Source organism: Xiphias gladius, chromosome 18, assembly GCF_016859285.1.
Source record: "Xiphias gladius isolate SHS-SW01 ecotype Sanya breed wild chromosome 18, ASM1685928v1, whole genome shotgun sequence".
In the NCBI taxonomy this organism is placed as follows: domain Eukaryota; kingdom Metazoa; phylum Chordata; class Actinopteri; order Istiophoriformes; family Xiphiidae; genus Xiphias; species Xiphias gladius.
The window spans coordinates 19,448,036-19,474,352 of record NC_053417.1 but is presented as its reverse complement, the minus strand read 5'-3'; the positions used below and the strand labels follow the sequence as shown (position 1 = coordinate 19,474,352).

Below are 26,317 nucleotides of genomic sequence, written 5' to 3'. Positions count from 1 at the left end.
CCCCGGGAGCGTCAGACGTCCATCCTTATTTCTTGTGCATAAAGTTTGATGAATTGTCAGACTTTGACTTTTATGTGTGGATACACAGCCAATACTTGTTGGTGGGATCAGTCCATTGTTGGTTTTGGTCTTTTCATGGGAGTTGTTGACAATAACAAAAATACATAATATTACCACACTTATCCTTTAAATGCAAGTCTGGAGACATACAGTACACATCCATGGTTTGCCAGCTTTTTTTCAGATTTCTCTCTGACTAAATAATCTATTAGTTATTTTATCATTTGTGTTTTGTCTTTCTGTTATCTTCTGTTATGTGGGAGGCTGGCGGGAGAAGTACCAGACCACTGGGATTGAAAACACAAGCATAAGATTACACTTTTTTGTTTTTGCAGGATACTGAACGAGAAATCAGCCGGCTGTGCTCATTCCTGGGATTGTCTGCCACTACAGATCTGAAGAGAAGTCAAGTGACAGAAAAAGTTCTGTTTGACAACATGAAAGACGACAAGATTGAAAATGGCTCCATTGATGAATTCTTTGATTTTAAGATATCTCCTTTCATGTGCAAAGTTTAGATGTATTTGCCTCTGTTTGTGTATGTTGGAAGACGGTTAAACAGTTTGATGATGACTATGAGAAAAAGAAGAAAAATGATAATAATTTTCGCACAGTTCTGTAGCTGATTATACTCACTCTTACCGTTACTATTGTCTGAAAATACAGAACCAAAAGTACTTCAAGTAAGACAGTAAGGAGATTTCGAGTTTTCTCAATTTTATTTTGAATCCAGACACGAAATGAAGCAAGAAATACAAGAACAAAATTTCAGTGAGCAAATAAACAAATCAAACTATGTACACTGTACTTATGCACTGTGACTACAGACTGGAGGGGGTACACTGATTGTATTTTCTATGGCACGTAATGCTTCGGGCCGGGGACAACGCTACGAGTGCTGGAGATACCCCCCCTGGCCATGAAGTAAAAGAGGTAACAGCGAGCACTGACATGGTTAAATCTTACAGGTTCATTGGAATGTAGACAACAACACAAGGCCATTTAGCTGTAAATACTAAACAACTCAAGCATCTCATCACCTGGGAGGTACTGCATGCCACCCTGAGGTAACCGGAATACAAGTTATGGACTGGCTCTCAACAGGAACAGAGGAATGAGTTAAGTTTTATTCCAAAATGATGATTATCCACTTTGGAAAAATGTCCCTTTTACATTACATATTCACAACAGCATCCCCAGATAGAATCCTAATAATCCATCTGTCACAGCAAGTCTCAGTTTTTAAATAATGTGAAAAACATTTTGGAACAAAACTTTGCAAATCTAAGTCTGAGGAAGGAACCACTGGGCTATTTTCAGGACCACCAAACAGTTCTAAGTGAATTAATAGACTAAATATGATTCCACGAGAGGTGTTTGGTTCATTAATTTCCAACGCCTTTATCATCATTTAATGATGAAACAATAAAGTACACATCCAAATCCAGCAGGCCATGGCCATTACTGCTATAATTTGCAAAACTAGCATCACATCAATCCTGAGCGCAGCCCAGAAAGTCCTTGGAATGCCAGTCAACTATTAACTGTCCAAGCACTGCATGTCCTCAACAGGCCACAATCTGATGTCAAACAGCATATTTGTCTGCACAGCTCAGACACATAAGCAATACCACTTTAGATTGTCTTTCACAGTAACAACTACAACTATGTTCCAAATACACCTTTATTCATGAACATCAAAAATAACAGTATTTACATTGTTACTTATATATCATATATTTGAAATATATTTTCCTCTTGAGTAGTAAAATACTTGAGTCTAGTGCTCAGGCTTACAGTTAAGTGTTCTGTTACTGAGTTAAGAGTTCTGAGGTTCGTGCCAAGCCAGTCTTGTGTGTTGCAGCCCTGCAAAGCTGTGTATCATTTAATTAGATAAGGGATCAAACCCTCTGAATTGACTCAATGCCACTGATAATATCATGACTATGTTTCACATTCTTAGTTAGATTCTGTAAAAATGCAGTCGGAGGCTTCAGTTGTACATAATTACTGACTGCAAAAGCTTTGTCCTACATCAGACTGCCAAGACGAAATGCATTAACCTCAGTTTTATACTTGAATTTTATTTTAAAACTCACCATGTCAGCAAAAGTTAAAGCCTCAGCAGCAGATTCCCACGTAAGCGTACGTCTGCATGTCCCTAGCTGTTGATTACTGCCTGCCTCTTTATGTAACCAGCTTCACATTAACATACAAGGCAGACTGAACAACAACAACAGTGGCAGTATGTTAAGAGCTTAGAAGCAGTAATCCATAGTTGAGTCACTATCATACTGGTAGGATTCTATGGAGACTTAACACAAATAATGGGTTTATAGAACCATTACAAAAAGCACAGAACCAACCGAGGTTATGTATGGCACATCTTTACATCACAAAGCAAACTGACATATGGAAGACAGCAAATAAACTCTATGAAAGCAATGAAATTCAGGACTGTTGACATGCAGACATTTTTCCTCAGTGACAACAGAAATGAGCCCTACAGACGCCTAGAACCAAATTTCTCTTTCACCCTTCAGACTTCATGAAACTCTCAATGGTGCTAAGTATGTTCTCAGACATAATTCATGAGCTAAACCTATTTTATGGATTTCTTATGTTATGGGAAGATGAACTTCAACACCATCACAAATTTCAAACCAAGCCTGTTGAAGATCCATTCTCTCAGGACTCGTTGAAATGTGTGTATGGTCCCATTGTACTTGAAGTTATGTCATTGTTATGAAGGTGTTTGTGTGTGTGTGTGTGTGTGTGTGTGTGTGTGTGTGTGTGTGTGTGTGTGTGTGTGTATATGTGTGTGTTTGGAAGAAAAACAGGACAAGAAAGAGAGGGCGATAATGTGTGTGTGCGTTAGAGATGGACAGAGTTTTCAGCGTGATGTGTTATAGCTCCCAGTTTTACTTCCAGAGTAAAAGGTTTACCAAATTTTTTCCACAAACACAGTTGTTTAACCCTTTAAAAGGCAACAATGCAATTTTCTTTAAGTTCATCATCCAGATCCCCTTTTTTATATTTTCCCTGTTTTAAAAATAATTAACTTTTAGGCAGTTCAATGATCAGATTCTCCCAATATGTGTTGAAGTCTTGGTTAGGAACAGTTAAATAGGTATGTCTGATGTGCAGTCATTGGTCCTCATGTCCAAGGTTTGGTTCATAGGTCAATTATTTCACTGCTGACACTGGCAGAGTCGTCATGTCGGCTGACCTCCAGGTAACTCCGTGACCCCACTGGCCTCCCAGCCCTTCCCCTCACCCTCTCTGAGTCCGGCGTGATGAACGGCCGTGTGTCATCCACTCCATCCTCCCCCAGAAGCCCTGTTGATGTTCTGGAGGGACGAAGTGACACAGGGCAAGACACTGATGAAGGGACACTTCCCGCCCCATTTCCAGCCCACCTGTGACCCTGATGGGAAGGTGTGGGGGGAGCAGTCACCTGCCTGCTGGGTACACTGCTGAGTATGCTACCCCCCAGGGGCATGGACGACTCTGTCGGGGCCTCACTGCTCTCAGAAAGCAGCTGAGGATCACTGTTCCGGCGGAGCCAGGGCCCCTGGCTGACCACTGAGCCCGGGGAGGGGGATTGTGAGATTTGGTTCAAAGGATGAAAGAGGCTGCCTCCTCCGAGAAGGTGTTCCCTGTGCAGAGCCTCATCAATGCTACGGGTCAGGTCGATGGGAGATGGGGGCCGCAGATCAAACTCATACAGAGACAGGGAAGTGTCCCTATCCTGATCCAGGCTGCCACTCACTGAGCGCTGTGGAGGCCGGCCCAGCGCCTGCAGTCTCAGCAGGGAACCTGTGGAGCCATCAGATATGCCTCGTTCTGCAGAGCGGCCCCTGTGGTTGCGTCCCCTGTTGCTGTCCTTGACATAGCGTGGCTGGGCAAGGGCCTGCTCGTGGTTCTGGTTCCTGATCAGACTTTTACTTATGTCAGCTCCAGGACGTTCCTGACCAGCCCAGTTGTTAGGCACCTCCCCTGGTCCTCCTCCTCCCACACCATTGCTGTCAGACTTTCTGCAAGGCTTCCCTCTCAGGCTCTGCACTATCTTTGACCAGCAGGTATGTCTTTGAGTGGACCCAACAGATTGGCCAGGGGATGGCAGGTCTCCTGGTGCTCTGCCATCTGGTCCACCCTCCTCTCTTCCCTGCCAACCTTGAGGCCTCCAGAACACCCAAGAACCCAGGAGTAGGAGGCAGAATCCCCAGGCAAGCTCCAGGAGCCGGGCCCAGAAGTGCACCAGCCACCATCCCCAGCTGAAGTGCGTCCAGTCGCCAAGCAGTCCATAGAGCCATAAGGTGGCATGTACATGCAGCCCACAGCACAGTGCCCCCACAACTGCACACACTGCCAGAACTCTCCCCAGGATCACGCCTATCCTCCTGCTCCCTGTCCAAGCCTTCCTCCTGGTCTCTTCAGGGACTCCACGTATACGTGGAAATATATAGCAGAGGAAGCCCAGACAGAGAGCCAGGCCCCAGCACAGGGACAGGACCTGCAGGGTGACGGGCACCACAGGGGACAGGGCTGGGGAAAGCAGATCAGCCGCCAGCAGCAGGGTACACTGCAGCACTGCCAGCACAGCCACCAGAGGAGGACGCTCCATAGTTGAAGGTAACACACTGATCCCTGCCACCCTCAAGGCAAGCAGTGCGAGGGCAGCATGGGTCCACACCAGCAGGTGTAGAGGCAGGTTGTAGAGGGCTGTAACTGCAGGGCGAGGGAGCAATTTCCTTGTGCCATAGGGGTCAATTAGAAAGAGCGTTGCCCTAAGGCCTCCAGCCAGAAACAGTAGAGCGTTTGCGAGTGCAACAGCACCCCGATGAGGACAGTTTGTGCCAGGGGACAGGGTGAGGCCAAGAGCAGCTCCAGCAAACAGGAGGAGGAAGAGACTTGCTGAACCGTAGACATGCAGCTCCCAGGCGAAAGCCAGCGTCCGGCTCAGGTCACCCCAGTAGAGAAGTGTGCCATTAGGGGAGGGATTGGCACTGGGGGAGGGGACTGGATAAGAAGTGGATTGGGGAGCTTGGTGAGGATGCCCCAGGAGAATGGAGCGGTTCCTCTTACCAATACCAGTCTGGTAGGTGGGGCCAAACCTTGATCGGGTGACTGGCACAACACCAGTGGTAAGGAAAGAAGTGGTCCCTAGAAAAGGAGAAACAGAGTTTTGGTTTTCAGATTTTAAATAGTTTAAGTCAAAATGTTATTTAACTGAAAAGTAGAGTCATGCTACAAAATGCATGAAATACTATTAAGAGCCACTAGAGGGGTGTAGCTCCCCATCAAAGTCATAACCCAGAACCATCTGACATCTGAGCCCCAAAGTTCTTCATAGTAACTCAGTCATTTCTGCAAAGGTCTATATGTAAAATAAATATGAGGACAAGGTTTCAATCAAATTATCCAACTTATATAGTTTCAATAACATCTATTTTTAAAATCTTGTTCAATTTGCATCAGTTTCTTTTCTCTTGACTCTGTGTCAGGTTAGTGTGTTGCTACCCATCAGCTATAACACTGTATCACAAGACACGACCAAGTATGAAAATAACAGACCCCAACCAAAGACAGTATTCCTTTGTGCAGGTAGAAATGTAGATTGCACGTCATGTACTCAAAAACACACACACAACTGCACACGTAATGCAAAAACCAAGGCACAACAACTCCGCTAATATCAGCATACAGGAAAACGGGAACGTTTAAATGTTTGAGCCAAAGTCTAATTAGGTTTAAATAATAAATTAGAAATAGTATTTACTCATCTAATACAATTGAAATAGCAATCACAGCTTGCATAAATCTCAGTATGATTTGAATACCATGTAACCACACCATCCACATTATATTCATAACTACTAATCTCTACAGAACTCCTCTGGATAACTGAGTAGTAACTGTGTGTCTTAATTGGATTAGATTATGTAATCAACAAGAACATCTGCGTTACATACTACGGTACAGTGTCACAATGCATCTGCGAACAAGCACATCTCTTTCTATCACACAATGCATAAATCCCGCATCGGACAAGATAACACCTTGACAATATGGCATCTCATACTCTCTCTGTCTCTCACGTCCTCATGCACACACACACACACACACACACACAGTACTTCTGTTTGTTCAAGGTGCTGCACCTTGTCCTCCTGCAATTCCCTGGAAACACCCAACAGCATTTTAATCATAAGGAAATTCATCACAGAGCGCTTTATGAGCTCCTAAACTGTGAAGACAACAGCATAAAAAAATCATAAAATAGAGATAACATAGTGAGCACTATGGCATTATGTGAACAATAATACTGCTAAATGTAATAATTTAAAAGTAATTTGTAGGAAGACAATAAATATGTAAAATATGACTCAGTGATTGATGGGGCACTAAGAAACAGTTGTAGCCCAGGGTTATCTAGAAGTATTTATAAGGAGTTGTTTCACACATACACATTTAACTTGATGGATGGATGAACAAATTGATGAGCACTGAAACACTCCAACCATCAGCTATTTGGAGGACTGAGGTGGTCTTCACCCTTGTAAAACACCCATAAAGCGGACACGCTGACTATGGACTCACTCCACATGTGTTTCGATTCCTGGCCTGCTCCCTCACTCTGTCCCTCCTGTCACACACACACGTCTCACTTTCAGACTCACCTACGCGAGCACTGCATACAGATGACAGACACACTTCTTTATCTATATAAAGGTATGTTTGACTTCCTTCCCTTAAACTTTTTTTTTTTTCTTACAGGAGCAAGTTCCAGACACATTCCAGATGTGCTGATCACATTTCACAGCTGGATACATTTAAACTTATCTCTACCCTGGAGTTTTTCTCTGCTTACACTTCTTTATATGTTCACATGTTGGAGTGAACTAAAAAGAATATCCTGTTTCATCTCATAGGAAATACAATCATATTTATGGCCCACATACAAATGTGGACATATATATATGTACATACTGTACAAACTGGTACTCATGGATGCAGGCTGTTACTTCTATCAATGAGCTGCCAAGGAGCCTCCTTGAAGACTTTAAATGTGTTCGTGGAGCAGGAGAGTGTAAGATGTTATTCTCATGGTAGCTAAGAGACTGGCTCATTTGTCCCATGTGTCACGCTTTTCCTTTTCCATCTACTTTTCCTCAACTCCCCTCCCTTCATCCCATTCTCTTTCATCTGGTTTTCATTACCTTCCCCTCTCCCTGCCTTTCTCTGCCCGTACCTTGCTTCTGCCACACATTCACCCACCCTGTCTACTCTCTCATCTGTATTCCCAACAGTCTCTTTTTCAGAACCTACTTTTTCCCTCTTGTCTATCTCTTTGCTTGGCTGCAATTCTACCCACCCCCTCTTCAACCCTCCCTTTTACCTCCCGCTCATACTTTCTTCCCTCGCTGTGTCTACCCCACACAACTAACACCCCACTTTCCATGGAAAAGCGTCTCTGCTGTTTCCCTTCTTTGACGCTTTTTTCCAGATTCGTCCAGTAAAAAAGTCCCAGCTGCACAAATAGTTCCATTTTAAATTATCAAAGGATAAAAATAAAAAAAACTTTAAGACTAGCCAACTACAAAACTCAACATCCTTGTCTCTTACCTGCCCTCGATGACTGTAAAGTTGTGCTAACCATATTCTTTCCTAGTTGTGCTGTTTTGTTGGGTTGATTTGATGCCTTTGAGGACGTTCTCACAGCCTCCTGTGTAGTTGTAAGCACACTAGTTGTAGATATGGTTGTCACTTGCGGTGTTGTGGTGTTTGAATTTGAACTCTTCTGGCTTTGGGCAGTAACTGGCAGTCCTGAAGCTCCTGGCTGTTTATCAGTAGAGCCAGTGGTAGTAGTCGTCACAGCAGCAGAATCCTGCTTTGTAGAAACTCTGTCGGCGACAGGAGTGTTCGCTGTCAGTTCACCTAAAATATGGTGGAAAAAGACAAATTTGTGACATGGTGTAAAGATTTTGACCTGAGCAACACTTCACTGTCATGAAGCACTCCTTCTAATATATTTGATTTCTCACCTGTGCTCTCTACAGTCCGAGGTGTTACTTGCGTTACCAGAGGGGACAGTGTGGATCGCGCCTCAGTCTGTGATGTTTTAGGGATTTTACTGGCTCTTGTTAGCACAAACAGGTCAGGCTTCACAGTCTGACTATGCGGTGGTGGTGTCTTTATGTCAAAAATTTCAGATATCGCGGTCTGTGCCTGTGGCCGATACTGTGCCCTTTCATCGCCAACCGTTGGCAGAGGAACAGGTGATTGATCCTTCAAAAGCATCCCTGTTGGGGTACTACCTGATCCTAACCCCTGTGAATCAACATTCTCTGACTCTCTGACGGATTCCTCCTCTGGATTACCTGCTGTCACTGGCTTATAACCTGCAGGCTCAGCGACAGCAATGGAGGGCAAAGTGGGCAGAGGTGGAGTCGAGCCTTTTGTAGTATAGTCTCCGTTTGCAAAGGCCCTGCTGAATGCTAAACTAGCTGTGTCAGTCCTGGGCCTGGATGCGGTTGGTTGGGTAAAAATTGGTCCGCTGCTGAGGTTGTGCCTAGAGAGGACAGATATAAAAGTAGGAGTGGACTGTGCAGTAGGACGGGTCATTCTTTTCCCCTGTTGCACTGTATTCGTATTTGTCAGCCTATCCCGTACTGTAGCTCTGATAGGCACATCACTGCGCCCTCTGGGAGGTAAAGAGGGCCAGATTCGAGCAGTTTGCTTGGTTGGGGGAGGTGAAGAATTAATAGGCAGGTCCAGAGGAGAGAAGAAGGAAGAGGAAGAACCGATGATGGTCTGGGCATCTGAAGAATGGAGGAAGGAGAGGAAGAAGCCCAGGAAAAGGAGGGACATGGGAGCCATGGTCTGCCTCTGAGTAGTGAGCAGTGACTGGTCCCTCTGTCTGTCTCTGTGTCTGTCACACCATCCTTCCACTGTGATTCTGATGGCAGATAAAAACAGGCATTGTGTAAATTTCATGCAACAAAACAAGCTAAACAAGCGCAAACATATAAAGCACTGTGGGCATGTTAACATCATGATACCACACAGAGGCAGAAATACAGTTAAAAACCTACTAACGTTGATTCAGCTCCGTTGAAAAAGCTTAAACCCATTGCAGACTGCTTGTCTATGCAGTAACAATGGTCCATAGCTATCTAAAATCGAATACATGAAATTGTGTAAATCTGTAAGAATTTGTGATATGTCTAATTTGAGGAGTGCTTACTGCAGCCTTGCTATGCCGATTCAGGGAGCAGGTCAATGAAACTCCAACAGGGTTTCGGCAGCATGACACACAGGGTGTGGTAAGGTTTACTGTTTCAGAATACATGCCACATTTGCCGACACACACAGACAAACACAAAAGCAAGAGTTCAACTTAAAAGTTATATAACAAGCTGCATTGTCAAAATGACCGAGGCCGAAACAAAAAGGAGTTGCAGATGGTTTCATTCAGTGGCAGATGGGCACATTAACTTTTTCCACACTATCTCTGCCATAAAATGTTCTTTGGACGAATATCAGTTTCTTTCTCCTCCAAAGTCTACTCCTATTTCTGCTAGTTGTGTTTGAGTCATAGATGTCAGGAGTTGATGGCTGTGTGGTGAAGCCCAGAGAGCAAAGTAACACGTAGAAACCGCATGGCTCCGGAGGGTTACACAATCCTACGAGTCATCTAGCTAAACAGCTGTCAGTCACATCCCCTCAACATGCACTTCTTATCAAAAAACAACCCTCGTCTTTTATTATTTCAGCCTCTGACTTACGTAAAGCTCCCTTGTTCAGACTAGTCTCCACCTATGACTCACAGTGGGAGATAACCTCAGGGAACAGAGTCAGGATCATGCCGAAACTTCAGCCTGAAACATCAGGAGGGAAAGCACAGGAAGAAGACATAAGTGCCAATGGGAGAATTCATTCTGCTGCTTATGACTCACCTAGGGTCCATTTCAAAGCAGTGATGTCTACTTCTCCAAGAAATTACAGCAGCTGCACAGTGTCCTTGGTATTTGCATTTTGGCTCATGACCACATGCAAGATGTGACCAATCTGTGTTAGTATATGGAAAAATGTGTTTAAGCATGTGTGTGTGCACAAGGGGTCAGTCACCGAGCAGGAAGTCACAGAGCATACTGTAGGTATGTGAAAAAATTGGCGCACAGCCAATACAGTCTCTGCATGCTTTTGAGCTTGACGTGTATTTACCCATGTTTTGTTTCCTTGTTTACAAAGTTACAGTGGAGCAGCTGCAGAGAAAAGCTATCCATGAGTACAGTAATATAGTTGGTAGTATATCTCAATCTCCACCCACTCACAGTAGCCTCTATGTTTATTTTCCTTCCTGTCTCAGCCACCTACTCTGCTCTCGGTCTAGTCGGCTGTTAGCCAATCCAATCTCTGATTAATCCCTGTTTTCCCCTCTTTCTTTCTTTTCCTCATGTCCCCCATTTAAGAGGAGTAATTGCAACACAGACCTACAGCATGCTGTTGGATGAGGGTTGAAAGAAAGCCCTGAAGATAGAGAGATAAAAAGAAACAGAGGAGGTGGATATAAGAATGTGGAGATAAGAAAGAGGCTCAAAGAGAGGATGGGCAGGAGGGGACAGGATAAGATGGTGGAGTGGAGATGGTGAAGGAGGCACAGTGATGGTAATGAGGTTGACAGTGGAGGGTATGGCGAAGGGAGGGGGAAAGAATTGAGAGGATCTGTGACAAAACTAAGACTGAGAGAAGTGGTGAGGGTTGTAATTTCAGAGGATGTAGAAGGGACGGGGGTAGCTAGTTGATAGAAACTGACAGAAAGTAAGAGGCACAATATCTGAGAAAAAGAGGAAGAGTCACGAGGAAACTATTTCTCAGGATCAAAAGCCTTGTTATGGTCCGATATGGCAATCTGTCCAGGAAGGTATGCAGAGAAAGTGAGTGTGCTTCAGCTTTCCTCTGGAAGGTGTGCAGTCTCTGGCAGCTGGAGATAAACAACCTGACTACAGAGAAATGGCCCATAATAAACATACCACTATCTTGATCCAATGTAATCCAGCATGCGTCATCCCCTGTGTATGAAGGTAGTAGTAGTGATTAATAAGTTGCAAAAGGCATTTGGCAAAAGGAGAGAAATACTCTGCTGCTGTATTTGAAACACTGTCAGCATCAATATCATCTCCACACATGGGCAATAAGCAAAAACACGCAGCCGCACACACACACACAGCAGTGGTTTCCCAAAATGTTTTTCTTGACTGGATTTTGACAATTTTACTACAAGTTTCCATTGAATTAATACAAATGGAGTAAACTGAAGCAGACTGGCAGCTCCTCCAAGCAGTCTGAATTACAGGCTGGGAACAGGCTTGGTGGATTTCATTTCTAACTAAACACTACAAAGATCAGATCAGTGTAATCAGATGGTTTGGTGTTTGGCTTGAATATAAAGCCGCATGCTCTAAGCCAACCATAGCACATCCTTGTATATTACATCCCTTTCAACAATGAGTAAAATACAAACACACATTCCCAAATGAGACATCATGTCCCTCTCTGACTGCCCAGGCGGAGAAGGCAGATGGGTGTATTTTTATCACATTCAGCCCCTCGGGGCCGGAGGACACATCAATCTGTATGTTGCATGTTGTGTAGATGTCGTCACTCTCTCTCGCACAATACCTTCTTTATCCAGAGCAGGAAATGCCCCTGGATATTATCCAATAGTACAGCACCCAAGCAACAATCTGAAGATTACTATAAACTCCTTGCCCACAGTATGCACCTGCTGGACATACAATCAGTTGACTCAGTACAACAGCAGCTGTTACTAATCAGTTAATCGTTGCACTAGTGACGTCATGTCTACGCTAATGTACTAATATGACCAGCTAATGTCATTTCACAGGAGGAACTAGGCAGATAGGGTGGGGCGTGCAGTCAAGTTTTTGGAGAATCTCTGTCATTCTTGCAAAGGTTCTCTCTCTCTCTCTCTCTCTGCCGGATTCCAAACAGTCAGGCAGCGCAAAATTTCCATTAATTTGAGTGAATATTTTCGGGGACGGACATTAGTCCATTTGGGAACAGAAGGATCTGTGTCTTTTCAACAAAGACTGATCTAATCTCCACTTGTCTCCATTAGCGCTGGGTATCGAGCCTCAAGACCGTTAGGCAATGACCAAAGTGTGTCCTTAGCACAGAGTATTAAAATCTGTCGAGTACTGAAAGACAGCATTCAATGTCTGGTCAGATACATGGTTTCCTTATTCTTTGTTCAGATAATTCCTGATCTGAACTACAATTTTGCTGATTTTAGACTATGATTATGTAGGCCAAGGTCTTCAGCAACTTCTTTTGTTAAAAATGAAATAAAGGATTTTGTAGAGAAACATATTAATATTCCTCAAAGTAAGGTATCAAAATAAATACAATTTTGGTATCACTAACAAAGGCATTATGCCGTGTTCACGTCATATCGTTTAAGACATAATCCCCCTCTTGGAGAAAAGATATTTCAAAAACCTGTGTTCAGAGTGGCAGCAAATGCACCACCACTGCCAGTTACATAAAAAATAAAATCCAATATTAACACTAATACAATAAACTCAGTTAATTCTATAGGAGCTATACCTTTTGTAGTTTGTTTGGATCTGGTTTCACTTGGTAGAGAACTGCAACAAATACAAAACACAACAAAAGAAGCGAATTTAGGTTGTTTATCTGGTGTGACTACGGCACTACGGCTAACCACCTTGGAATAACGCGAACACTCCAAAGACGGAATAAGGGGTGTTTTTCCTGTTCTTCCCATTCTGTCGACATTGCATGAATGCACCATTACATCAGCACAAGCACTGAAACAAGACTCGTGTACAGCCACACTCGTTCAGCTCTGTCAGGCTGAACTTAGGCAGAGCGGTGCTTTGAGCTAAATGCTGACGTCAGCATGCCGACATGCTCACAATGTCAATGCCAACATGCTGATGTTTAGAAGGTAAGGTTGGTAACCAGGTAACCATGTTCTCCCTGTTAGTTCAGAGTGTCCTCATGCTAACATTTGCTAATTAGAGCCGAGGCTGGTGGGAATGTCATTAGTTTTTGCAGGTATTTGATCAAAACAGGTACCGGACAAAATAAATATATACCTGGTGATGGTGCTAGAGGAAAAATTAGGAGATCATCAAAGTTGTTACAGTTCTATGGGCTCAAATTAGGGTCGAAAAGATTTTGAGCTTGTAAAGTGATGTTCACAAACAATTACAAAGTCTGGTGTTGTAAATCAATCTTTGTACACCTTTGAAATAAATCTGCATGAGAAGTTCAAGTTTGTGTATGTGTAGAAAAGATTTGTATTAATAAAAAAGATTTGTATCTGTAAAAATAAAATTTTGCATGATCTCTAGTGAGGTTACAAAAAGTCAAAGTCAGTGTGAAAAAAGAAGTGCTTTTGTGAAAACCGCATGTAAAACTCAGCACCTTAAAGTTCCCAAATTATGTGTGTGACACTGAAGTTACATGTAGAATTTTGACCCTGTTTTTACAACTGATTAGATTTCTATCAGAGGGTTGGTGGTTCTGTTGCCTTCATCTCCACTGTAGGTCCTGAAAGGTGCCGTAGATTTTCAAGTTGGAGGATGGTGTGGGCTCTTCCACGACCCAGGTGGGTTAAATTTCATTTGATCATGCTGTAGAAAATAATGGTAAACATTTAATGTTCTGTGTATGTGTGCAAACCCACCTGGGTTGTGGAAGAGCCTGCAGCGTTTAGTGAAAATCCGTACAATAGTTGCTGAGACATTTCCCTCAAAACCACAAATGCCGACCCCATGGTGGCATTGGAGAAAAATCATTAGGAAAAATCAGGGACTCACCAGAGTTATTAGGACGCATCCTCTGGGAACCATGAATTTCTGTGCAAAAGGCGATGGAAATATATTGAATTGTTGTTGAGATATTTCAGTCTGGACTAAAGTGGTGGACTGACTGACCACCTTACTTTCATTGCCATCCTTAGTTTCTCGCCGCCGATGCGGCTAAAACTTCATACCCAGCCCTAGTCTCCTTCAGTATATGTGTGAATATTTGTGGACACATGCTTGTGCTGTGCGTGTCCCTTGATTGAGATTTGACTGAGTGCCCAATACCTGAGTTGACGTGTAGTATCCAGTGTCAAGGTGACTCACTAATGATCAGGATTTAGGGTTTAACAAAGTCATGACCACAGAGGCACTCAGCTAATGCGGATTCGGATGAAAATGACTGAGACCAGTGGAAACAATAAGATACAAAGCTTTCCAAAACAAACTAACAAACGATATAAGAAACTGACAGTAAGAATCAGATTACAAGGTGAGAGGGGTACAATAACAGGGTTTCTGCAGTGACAGCAAGGATGGAGAGACAGAAAGCAAAGACAGAGGAATTGCAAAGATGGTCTGAGAACAAGAGAGGGAAAAAGAAAGAGAGTGGAATAAACCAGCACAGAGTGGGTGGACCTCTGCAAAGCAACAGAGACTCAGACCAAAAAGAGCAGTTAAGTATTACAGTGTTCCTGCTTGCCCATCAGCTTGCCATACAGATGTAGAACTTGTTTGTACTGCACTCTGGAGGGGGAGAGGTGAGACTGTGAAGCAGTGTATGTTTGTGAATTTGTGTGGACGTGCAACAGAGAGAGAAATAGAGAGAGGGGAGAAATGGGCAGGGGAGTGTGTGTGGTTATGATGGTATGCGAGTGGTGGGGGAGGTCGCTGGTTTGACCGTTAAAAATTCCACACCTTGAAATAACATATGGATAGCAAACAGCTCCTACAATATTTTCTTCTTCGTTTTGATCATAGCTACCACATTAAAATAATTTTAATAAAACAGGCACTTAACTGTTCAGCTTAAATTAAGTTGACACATATTAAGAGATACACAAGCTCTTAACTTGCATTCCAAGAAGTTTTCACCCAACTTCTAGACCTCTGCCTCAGACTAAAGCTGCCCGTTTAGTTCTTAACACGAATCAAAGCATGTAAAAAGATACCTCTGTTGCTCTGGTGGGGGGGGGGGGCACACAGCGAGGTCATGCTATATGGAGAGAAGAGGCTCCAGAACCAATCTTGGATGCTTTTGATCCCCACTTGAAGTGGATGTCCGGCTTAAAAGTGCTGAGCCCCACAACATCTTTGACTGATGTTCCGCCTTCATGCGAGCCACAGATCAAAGGCTGAAGGTCAGCATTAAAGGGTGAGGCACTTTTAACTGTCACTGGACCACACACACAGACACACACACACACATGCACACAGACACTCAGACATACACACATACACACAGACACTCAGACATTCAGCTAGACAGATGCAGCCCTCCGCACAAAACCAATGCTACAAAAATTGACATTTGACAGGTGACCGTGGAGAGAAGGTTTACCAGAGAGCTGAAATTGTCTTTGTCGGTGATTAATTGTGACCTGAGTGTGCTCAGACGTTCAAAGTAGCACACATACATTCCCAGAAACACACAAGTCGGTTGACTGATTGAGACAGCTGCTAAACCACGTCAAGCCACAAAACACTTTCAGGAAAACTGATTACGGGCAACACAAGTCATAAACTGTATGCCTGCTACAGGGAGTTAACCACAGCGCCACTTCGACCCAAGACTCTCACATTATTACAGCTGGATGTAATAAAAAATGAGTGCTGTTTAAAGTGGTGCGTTGTGTGGCAATCATTGAATTTGCAAGCAAATTGTATGTTTTTAAGAAATAAAGTCTTATCTTGAGCATAGGCGTCCTCGGTGCATATTTACAACTTTATAAATTTACTGTACTGTTTGGTATAGCCGTAGCCAAAAAGATCCAGAGCCATAAAAGATCTTACGGAACAGATTGTGTCTAGCGGTTAGTGGGTTTGTTGCTTCACTGACACGCTGATGTCTTGAGTTATGCTTTATTTTCCACTGTTCAGACAGTGCAGGACTGTCTGTTCTTTGTTATGTGTCAGCTGTTACCTGGAAGGTATTTTTTACTATCCTGCCAGTTTAAAAGCTTCTGGCCCAAAATATGAGTTAAAGATAACTTTTTTTTTTTTTTTTTAACAACATAAGCCATTAAAGTAAGCCATAGACTACTCAATACTGAGCCATTCAGTCATGGATCATCTTCTGTCCTGTAACATCATTTTACTCTTTCAAAACCCCACTACTCCATGGAAATACTATCAAAGCAATCAGTAAATCTTTTTAAAGCTACTTCAGAAGTGGCTCTTGTCAGTGGATCAGAGGGTGTTTTTTTTTTCTTTCTTTTCAATTCAAGTCGTCTGGCAGGGCTCTGCGTTACATCCAGTACTTCGGAGCTGCTCTGCCTGCCCTGTGCACTTTCAGTGTGAGGCGCGGTTTCACTCCCCTTCTGCCTTCTCCGTCCGCCGGATGCGTTCAAATCCTGATGAGGAACAGGTGGAGCCTGATCTTTTATAGTGGCGCAGCCCTTCTTCTACATGTTGAAGTTGGACAACCCTCGTAAATATACCGTAAACACAGCGAGCAGACACAACGCGTTGCGCACCTGCAAGCAGTGGCAAAATGGAGAAATAGTACTCCACTTGTTGCCGTCTCACCGGAGTGCACGCAGTTGTTTCCACTTTCTGGACGGGCAAGCATTTTTTTAATTTCCTGGGATGTTTGGGCGTTTGGGTTTCCCATTCAAATTGGTGAAAGAAGCTGGTGGTCGAGTCACATGGCCGGCGAAACCGTAAATTGGCTATACCCCGGGGCGATATTTAAGCTATTCCTAGTGATGGGACCTTTGGTGAACTGACACAGAGCCCACGTAATGCGTAAAATGCGACTACATAAATTAACAATGGAGCCAATTTTCCATAGGTGAGTCCACCTATGTTACACCCCCTGAATTGGCGGTTATGAGGTATCCGTAAGCAGCCACTGTTACTAACTGTAACTAAGTAGCTAGCTGTTAGCTAGTCGTTAGTAACGTTGGCAAACATTAGCTTAAAGCAAAAGTGTCAGTTTAAACTTCACTACCGTAAAAGACTGAGGTTGGTTTTGGGATTCAAAATGTCCCTCGTTTCGACGAGGGGGGGGGCGCTGACGCTAGTTTTTATACATTTCAGTGACGGGGTGACATTATTCACCGTTGATAACGAACACAGTAACGCCGTTACCATCTCAACGACGCGACCTAACTGACAAAATTCGCCCGAGCTGGCGCTTTGTCGCGCACTCCTCACGATTGGGACGTTAGCTATTCTCAATACCAACGTACACGAAATACGGAAACCGCGTACAGGTAAAAACGTGACTGCACGACAGGCTCCCAACGTTTTAAATGAACGTTAATAGCCCGTGACCCTGGACCGCCGGCCGGTGCCGCGGCGCAGGTAGAGGCATCGTCACGCACGGGTCACTGCGCAAAGTATCGCCGCATAGCAGCCACTCTCCAACTGTTATCCGAAGTCCATCCATCACCGACAAAACATACCTGCAGGTCTGCGCGGCTCCTCTCCGATGGCGTCCTCTGCGGCAACGATTTGAGGGCTAGGACATACCGAGTTATCCGAAGGGGAAAAAAAGCGTCGGCCAGGTTCGCCGCTTCTCTGGCCGCAGGACACAACCGGCCGCGCTGGAGGTGAAAGCGGTCCTCTATCTCACATGCAGCGAGGTCACGGTCAGCAGCCTCGCACCGCTGCCAGCTCTCTCTCTCTCTCTAGTCATGAACTAGTAAGAAGACGTCCGCCCCCTCCGACCGCTCCATCTCTCTTCACATCACTCCCTCCCTCTCATTTTTTTTTTTTTTTTCTCACAAGCGGATAAACACGATTGCCTACCTACCAACCCACCGCCTGGCACGTCTGTTACGCAACAGCAGTCCGGCACGCAGCTACAGCTCGGGTATAACCGCGCGCTGTGTGTCACTCCATCTACCTTTCACGCTGCAGCCGGTGCAGCCGGTGCCCGCTGGAAATATGACGACACTGCCACTGACATCATCAGGCGGCATGCAGTGCCTCCATCCACGTTCTGGGGGTTTTCGACTCGCAGAATAGCCGGAAATAAGCCGTTTCGCTCTAAACTGGGTTAATAGAGGGGCTGGGTGGTGTGAAAGGAGTGTCACGTGGGGACAGGTGAGGAGGCAGCTGACATTTCTGGCAGGAGTGGTGCAGCTGCAGCAGCAGCAGCAGCAGCAGCGAGGACAATCAGCTGGGAACTGAGCTGTGCATGAAACTCTAGCCTCCCTCTCCTCTGCTGCCCTCCAACCAGGGTTTGTAGAGGGGGGCAAGCCAGCCTGAGCCAACATGATAATGTTTCCTCATGCTGCACCTTGGCTCTGTGCCTCCTCTCCTTCCCAGGCTTGATTGTCTATCTGTCTTGCGCGAACTGAATACTCTAGTTTGGACATGCCTTTGAGACTGCAGCTCTGCCCCGATCGCTCTGTGTCATTTTTTCCTCCCCTTGTATTTGTCACTTTCATTAGATTGTCTGCACTTGTACAGCTGAGTCCTAAAATAACCTGTGCAGCTCAGAGGATTGTCCTAATGCCATTACATTACAACTGAGCAAGCAGGAGAGACACTGAAGGGTTTGGACAGGAGGAGCGGGGACACTTCAAGATGGTGATCACATTATTGCTAATATTATGACTAATATTCCATAGGTAGGGGATGAGTGATCAAACCCTAGAACGGATGATTATGTCAAGTTTTTCCAAGCGTTGCCATGTAATTTAGAATATTAGCACATGTGGACATTTCGTGTGTGTGTACATCCACCTCCCATCTGCTACTCACCCCCTGTGTGCAGTGTATATACTATGAATTGACTGTTATCCAGTTATATTTCTCCTGTAACAAGATTACTGTAATCTGGTGTACTATCTGATTTATCTGACACCTTGAAACATCAGATCTGTGTGGAGTGATATGGAGACTGTAACCTTAAATTAATACACAAAACAAATTATGTTTTTGAGATTGTTTTTCACTTTTAGAGATTTAACTGCTGCTCTTCCTCTGCACTGGATTAATGGCATCCGACTGGAATATTAGCACCGTCAGCTGTTCTTATACTCCTTTTATTTGCATAATGATAGAGAATGGAAACACGCATTAATTCACATTTTCTTTTGCTGAGTTCCTCAAAATCTTTTGCTGATTTTCTCGAAATCTGGTTAAAATTTGCCCGATTTGATGGAAACCTAGTGCCTCATTTATTATAAGGGGTCACAAGACAAAAAGGTTGTTTACCACTTGTTTCACCTTAAACAATGTGTTTAATTTTATAAGATTATTGCAAGTTCTGTAAAATATTAAATCCTAATTTTAAAAGTAACTAGTAACTACAGATAATTGTAGTGCAGTATAAAAATATAATGTTCCCATCTGAAATGTAGTGGAGTAGAAATATAAATTAGCATCGAATGGAAATACTCAAGTAAAGTCCAAGTACCTCTCAACTGGCACTTAAGTACAGTACTTGAGTAAATGTATTTAGTTACTCTCCACCGCTGTGTCCCACCCAAACCAGGTCAACCCTGTAACTCACATGTAACAGGCTACAGCCTTTGACTGGCAGCTCTTGATTCATACGGGGAACTTTTAGTGGGCTTTAAATAAAGTGAGAGGGGAGCCTCACTTAAAGCTTCCGAAATGAACAAATTCTTAAAAAGGAAGGAGATAGCTGCACTGACACTGACCTACACCAAAACCACACATGGAACTTGTGCCATTCCACGCCCATATATACTGTGGATAGTGTGTCTATACCATCTTTGTCCAGGAATGTGGTAAATACATTCCACTTAGTTATTTGAATTGATCCTGGTAGGGGCTCTGAAACTTAACACCAGAGCAGACGGAACTGTTTCTCCCACCCAATCTATAAGGCACTGAACCTTAATCACAGCCAGCCAAGCGGAGATTCTATCAGTTGGTAGAAAGTATTAATTTTCTTCACAAAATAAGCCTCTTTCATTAAGCCCTGCATATGCTGACATCCATCCGCACACATACAAGTCAAAAAAGCTTAAAATCTAAAATACCTCTGCCAGCTCTGTGCTCGCAGTCTTTTTCTCTGTGGCTTTCCCTTCACCCTATGGTTGTCTAGACACCAAAGAATAATCTCCCCAACTCCGGGCCCCAAAGACAGACTTCCATGTGGGGACTGCTTCCCCGGTCTGTCAGGCTCCCCCACAGCTGTCTCCAGCAGCACTGGGTTTTCACCACATCTAAGATGAATCAACACAACTCTCTTTAAATCTGATCCATCTTAGGTATTGTATCAGATACGGTTATATAATACATCTGCTACTATTCAGGAATAATAACATCCATCATTTTAAGTAGCAGACAAAGTGGGGATGTGTAGGGAGACCATTTTTGGGCTCACAACAGAAAGAAACCTACACAGCACAGATATAAAAAAAAAATGAATACGTTTTTTTAAATAAATTGATAATAATAGCAATAATAATTACTATTATATAATAATTATAATATTTTTCCCTTTAAGTTTATCCCTTTGACAAATATGATTAGCTTTGACATAAAGGGAAACATGATTATACTGTGAAAAAATATAAACTTGTCAACCCTCAGAGATTTACCCTTTCAATTGACAAACATAACTGAATTTTCTTTATTATTATTATTACTATTACATACATCGATGTATATTGCATTCCTGTACACATATTCCTATATTTTACATAACTGTATATACACTGTAGATTAACTGTATAGCTATTCCCAATTATCTATTCCAGTGAAGCACCTCAGATATCAAAACAAAACAATATACAGTACAGTATCTGCTAGAATTGCACTAACCAAATAGAGAATATTACCAGGCTTTACTGTAATCTATACCATTTATGCAGTGGCAGCTATCACTTCTTTATCTCTGGCTGTATTAGGCCACTACAGGCAATGTTGCAAATCAATGAGCAGGGCTACTTTATGGCTATATACACTCAGCTGTCAATTCATTAGGAACACCTAGCTAAAACTTGTGCAGTGTAATACAACAGTTGTTCAACAAATCTGCCCTTCATGAAGGTTTTAATGTTCAGTTTTTGTCGAAACTGGGTTTAAGATGTGGTGATTCAACTGTTTGATCATTTAAAATAATAGGAACACCTGTCAACATAACGCAATGCAGTTCACCTGCACCTCAAACTACAGTACATCCTCCAAAAGGATCTTAAAGATGATCCTACAGTTGTATCAACACTTCTTTAACACAGTTTCAATAACAACTGAACATTATAATCATGAAGGGAGGAGGTATTGCAGGAGAGTTGTATAAGACTGAATTCATTTTAGCTGGCTGTTCCTAATAAACTGCCAACTGAGTGTACTGGATTTTGGCATTTCGGCATCAGTGTGATGAAGTATCTTGATTTGCCACGTATTTAGTTAACTGCATCAGCCCAATACAGACACTCCCATCTGGTTATTTTATCCATGAGCATATACACACACGCACGATTGACATCACAGGTCCCCACATCTCACAGACTCAACTACCACAAAACCTCGTCTCACATGCTGTCAACCAAAGGCAGAACAAATACAATCTAGCTGCTGCACATCTGGAAATACACAGTGGCCTTTCCCCTTTGGAGCGCCAAAAGTGGCGCCCCCTGGTGCCTGTAGGAGAGCCTCTTAGAGAAAGAAGGCGCGTTGAGAGATGTCCTCTCAACTGAACAATTCCCGATAGCATAACACAAGCTGTGACCCACCTCTTACATAATCCACAGACCACTGTTGTGTTGTTTTAGTCTTTGTGTGTCAGCTTGTGTGCACACATGGCTTCTTCTTTAAAAATTCATGTCCCCACCTCAAGCACACTTTCACCTATTCCATTCTCCTTTTTAAAAAAAATAATTTTCCTGTTCTCTCAACTCTTTTTAAAAAAAACATTATTATTACCTATTTTTTCTTCTTCAGCGTGACTCTGCCTTAAAGCTCGACCTCAGCTTTTGTCCAGCTGGATTTGGGATGAAAGCTGACTCACATATTCATTAACTCACATGGCTGCACTCTCTTCCACAAATAAAACAAACACTTGCATTGGTATAAGACATGCACATACAGACACGCGGATGCGACAAAACTACATGTATGATGCACCTGCTCATTTAAGAATACATCTATGAAAATATTTCTCCAATTGAGCAAGAACGAGACTTGATAGTCATGTTTGCCTTTGCCACTTTTCAAAATAATTTCTTTCCATATATTTGAAACAAACCAAAATATTGCTCGGTCATTGCCATAAAGAGACATGTCCATGTTGTCACCAGAGACAGTCACACTGGCCCCAAGCAGTGACAGCAGATAACTGCAATCCCTGCTATAAAAAGACCAGCTGACACAGTCAACTAATGCCTATAGATACACATACAGACACCATGGCACTTCACAGCCGCCCAGCCAGACAGCTTTTTTATGATCCAACAGACAGATATGCTATTTTAATGCAGAGAATTCAAAGAACAAACACTATTTTGGCATTGTATGACCTTTTCGGACAAGCACAACATTTGCCAAGGCATGTTCGTGCATGGTGTAATAGGAACCTGGGGGCTTGACAAAAAAAATATTCACCCTGGGAAACAGTGCAGTTCGTTCTCAAAATTTAAAAAAAAACAAACAAAAAAAAACAGGCTGAAGCAAATGGCCCACTATGTGATATTATCTTGCAGAGCGAGATATTCCAATACACACTGCCACCTAGGGGCAACTTCTGGCAACATTTAGTAGAAATGTGTCTGATCGTTTTACTGGGCTTGAGGGTACCTCTGTGTTGATGACGTTGCTAATATGGACATTTTCACTCAAAATACATGCACTATAAAAAAAAAAGCACATAATGTTTTGTTTTTTTTTACTGTAAAAAACAACAGTGTGCTGCATTTGTAATGATGAACTCATGGGGAAGTAGACATAGGAGGGGTTGCAGTAAAGTATAAAAACACATGAAAACAGAACACCTGAGGATCGCTTTACAGTCATCAATTTTATACTATGTTTTCCTGACAAATAAAACTCCTATAGTTTGCATTTCGCTGGGTTTTCAAATGAAGCTGAAGTAACAAAGTATGTTTTTGTAATCTGATGTGAATCCTGATGTAAGAATTTTGTTTACCTCATACCACCTTCTCATTCTTGACAGACATCTTCGCTTTCTTGTGGCATGCTGACTTGGTTTTCGTGTGCTTCACAGTACCATTTTCTTCCGTCTTAATTTTCGTTTTCTTGCATGCCAACTGGATTTCATCTTCATCGTCTTCCTCCTTTTTCGGCTGCATCAGACGTGGGACTTCTTTTAGCTTTTGGAACTTCTTGAGGTCGGCACAGAACAGCACCTAGAACAGAGAGAGACACTCTGTGGTTATAGCAGATAGAGAGAGTGTAAGGAGACATAACAGAAACTGACCAGCGGTTACTGAATGCTAAAATAACACTCACTGACTGTGCCCAACCAGCATAAGGACCCCACAGTTTTCTGAAAAAATCGCCTGTATAGAAATATAACATTGGGCATTGTGTTAAGAATTACAGATAAGTATTCAATGTTTACAACAACTTGAAAGAACTGAGATGTGTGAATACCAACCAATGTCTCGGTGAAGTTTATCTGTGATGCTCTTCTGTCTGTTGCTAGCAGCATATTTGTAGTCACGCTTAGCAATCTGCCACACATGTGTGTCAATGGGCACGGCCTCTGCCTTATCGAGGGACATCAGACATACACAGTCTGCCACCTACAGGATGACACAAAGCCTTTATTACTGTTCCTACAAGTTCACCTAATTTTAGAAAAACACAAGAGGCTGCTGTACCTTGGTGCCCACACCAGGGAGTGTACGCAGAGCATCACGGGCCTGCAGATATGGGACACTGCGTAGACCTTCAAGCCACTGGAGCCCATGGGTGTCCAGAATCTGCTTCGCACTCTGCTGCAGGAACCGAGCCCTGTATCCAAAACCAAGATCCCTGAGACATGCCTCTACGCTGCTGTCTGCCAATTATAACGCAGAAAATATACAATAGTGATAAGTATGAGCCTTTTCTGCTTTAAAATGTGTTACTTTTACAGAGGCACTATTTTTATTGGATATGAGCATTTCAACAACTAGCCCCTCACAAAGTTACTCAAGATGACTCCATTTGAATACTTTACTCTTATTACATAACTTTTCTCATTATACCATGATACGTTGGTATGTTGTTATAACAACAAACCTACATATGGTGTAAAAATGGTTAAAAGGTCCATCATTGCCTGAATAGACACTTTGGCCCAGAGAACTCATATAACATGACTGATAAACATATAATCCAGACATGCATGTGGCTGGGTGTTTCTGTGTATTGCAGGTGTGATTTACTTTCGTTTTGCACCTATTTGTAATCACACTGTGTGTGTATTTGGTATCAGTGATTGTCTATTGGGTTATGGCAGCAACAGCCATAGAATAATAGTTAAACCAATGTCAAATGTAGATTTGCACCACTGAACCGTCAATGATAGACGATGGTTGTGAGGATATTTCTGTCTATTCTGCAACATGACTGAGGTTGAAAATTTTGTTGCAGTGGCGACGAAACAAATCAAGGCCTGCTGGTTGGGGTTTCTACAACTGAACCACTAACAATATAGCAAAAGTGAAGTGACTAGTTATATCACTGGTGTCTAAAGGGACCCAGGGCCCAGGCACAGTTGTAAACACTGCAGCACATCAACGAGTTTTCTTGATAAGATTATAAACAGTGGTTTAGAGTCTGTGGGGAAAAAATAGAACACCTGCAAGTGCAGTCAAGGAAGGAAAGTCATAGTAAGAGGTTTGCTCCAGCTGGCACAGTGGGGTACCCAGAGCCTGACACAGTCTCTCCACCATGCCCTGGATACGAGAAATGTGGTTGTTGGAGGTGCAAATGAAGGAAAACAGGCATTCAGTTGGGTCCTGGCGCAGCATTCGCACACCTGAAAAAGACCAAACTGTATATTTGAGACACATTTCATACAACGAATGCTGACTCAGCCATTACCTAATGCGTTATAATCAGTGATATCATGAATACACAAACACACACGCACTGACCGGTGAAGATGTCTGCAATTTGCTTGAAGTGGGGGTCTGCTGCTCCCCATTCTCTGTACAGCTCCCCCAGCCTAACATTCAGCTGGAAGTAACCTCTCAGCATCTCTTCTTCCTCCTCAGTGTCCTGCACTAAAGTCACAGCCACTAACTCCTCCTCTTCCTTCTTCAAAGCCCCTTTGAATCTCTTCTCGGACTTGTGTTCCTCCTGGGGGATAATACCAGCTCTCCTCTTCCTGTCACTTCCCCACTTCTGCCCGTCTTGGTTTTTATAAACGTGGTACCACAGGGTGTCATCTGTCTGAGTCAGAGTCCACACTCGTCCTCCCATCACTCCGGTCCAGTGGCCCTCGGCGGTTTCTCTCCATCTGTGGGTTGAGATATATGTTAATGCAAAAACACAGGGATCAGATCTGAACTCTGATCTGCAGCGCTCTTGTTGCATATGTTGTTCAAAGGCTATCTGAGTCTGCTCGACCTACCGGAAAGATTGTCCACAGGCAAGAGTGAGATCCAGACGCAGCTCTGACTTTGCACAGGACAGAGATCTCCACATTTTTGCCCCTGATGACAGCACTGCATGTTTGGCCATAACTCTACTGATGCTAACAGTTAACAAACGTATACTGACCTACCACAGTGTCCTGGTGTTATAAAACGCATCGTAATGTGATTCAAGGCATGTGGTAGCGTAACGCAAACCCTAAGCATTCATGTAAAGTGATTTTACAGGGAGATACAACTTCATTGTACACTTTACGCTGGCAGCAGCCAAGGTATAAACTTTCGCGGAGTTTTTTTTAGCGACCAGTTAAAGATGGACAACAAAGACCTTACACTGCGTTGGAAAGACGCATATATTTTAAGGGGAAAGTCCTCGAAAAGTGCTAAGTTTTGGACACTTTTCATTTAAAACATAATCTAATGTTTTTTAAAAAAAAAAAAGTAATTATGGTACTAAACTCATATTAATAATTGTCCGAAATTACTAAATGTAAATCTGATGCAACATTACACAGATTCCGGTAACCCCTCCCTCACTGATGTCAACACAACCGCTGATTTGCTCCATCGCTGGTAGTAGGCGGTAACTTCAAATAAAGCTCATTCACTATTGGTTAATACCATCCGTGTCTGCCTTGT

At 43.2% G+C, this 26,317-nt stretch overlaps 2 protein-coding genes across 8 annotated transcripts; both read right to left on the bottom strand.

Annotated features, from left to right (window-relative positions):
* Window positions 1-800: 800 nt before the first annotated feature.
* LOC120803690 (proline-rich transmembrane protein 3) lies at window positions 801-23,296 on the bottom strand. Of its 7 annotated transcripts, none has more exons than XM_040152446.1 (5): window positions 11,749-11,796; window positions 9,852-9,944; window positions 8,109-9,022; window positions 7,690-8,001; window positions 801-5,226 (listed from the first exon to the last, which is right to left on the bottom strand). In XM_040152446.1, the coding sequence occupies exons 3-5, from the start codon at window positions 8,941-8,943 to the stop codon at window positions 3,236-3,238; spliced, it is 3,138 nt and encodes a 1,045-aa protein (XP_040008380.1). In that variant the 5' UTR covers window positions 8,944-9,022; window positions 9,852-9,944; window positions 11,749-11,796; the 3' UTR covers window positions 801-3,235. The 7 variants fall into 7 exon arrangements, with proteins under 7 accessions (XP_040008380.1, XP_040008378.1, XP_040008375.1 ...); XM_040152444.1 differs by lacking the exon at window positions 11,749-11,796 and adding an exon at window positions 11,100-11,367; XM_040152441.1 differs by lacking the exons at window positions 9,852-9,944; window positions 11,749-11,796 and adding an exon at window positions 23,218-23,296.
* Window positions 20,749-25,942, bottom strand: ogg1 (8-oxoguanine DNA glycosylase). Its single transcript, XM_040152449.1, has 7 exons — window positions 25,657-25,942; window positions 25,178-25,542; window positions 24,880-25,059; window positions 23,915-24,093; window positions 23,689-23,836; window positions 23,541-23,590; window positions 20,749-23,437 (listed from the first exon to the last, which is right to left on the bottom strand). The coding sequence occupies exons 1-7, from the start codon at window positions 25,764-25,766 to the stop codon at window positions 23,219-23,221; spliced, it is 1,251 nt and encodes a 416-aa protein (XP_040008383.1). The 5' UTR covers window positions 25,767-25,942; the 3' UTR covers window positions 20,749-23,218.
* Between the last annotated feature and the right edge of the window lie 375 nt (window positions 25,943-26,317).

Bases quoted from the DNA above. Each gene is read 5' to 3' on its own strand.
- LOC120803690 (XM_040152441.1), bottom strand. The intron at 8,002-8,108 runs GTGAGAAATCAA...ACCATATTTTAG, and splicing joins TCGGACTGTAGAGAGCACAG to GTGAACTGACAGCGAACACT. The intron at 5,227-7,689 runs GTAAGAGACAAG...CTCCTTTTCTAG, and splicing joins TTTACAGTCATCGAGGGCAG to GGACCACTTCTTTCCTTACC.
- ogg1 (XM_040152449.1), bottom strand. From the start codon at position 25,766: ATGGCCAAACATGCAGTGCTGTCATCAGGGGCAAAAATGTGGAGATCT. The intron at 25,543-25,656 runs GTAGGTCGAGCA...CTCAACCCACAG, and splicing joins GCCTGTGGACAATCTTTCCG to ATGGAGAGAAACCGCCGAGG. The intron at 23,837-23,914 runs GTACAGCAGCCT...GTCATCCTGTAG, and splicing joins TCCCTGGTGTGGGCACCAAG to GTGGCAGACTGTGTATGTCT.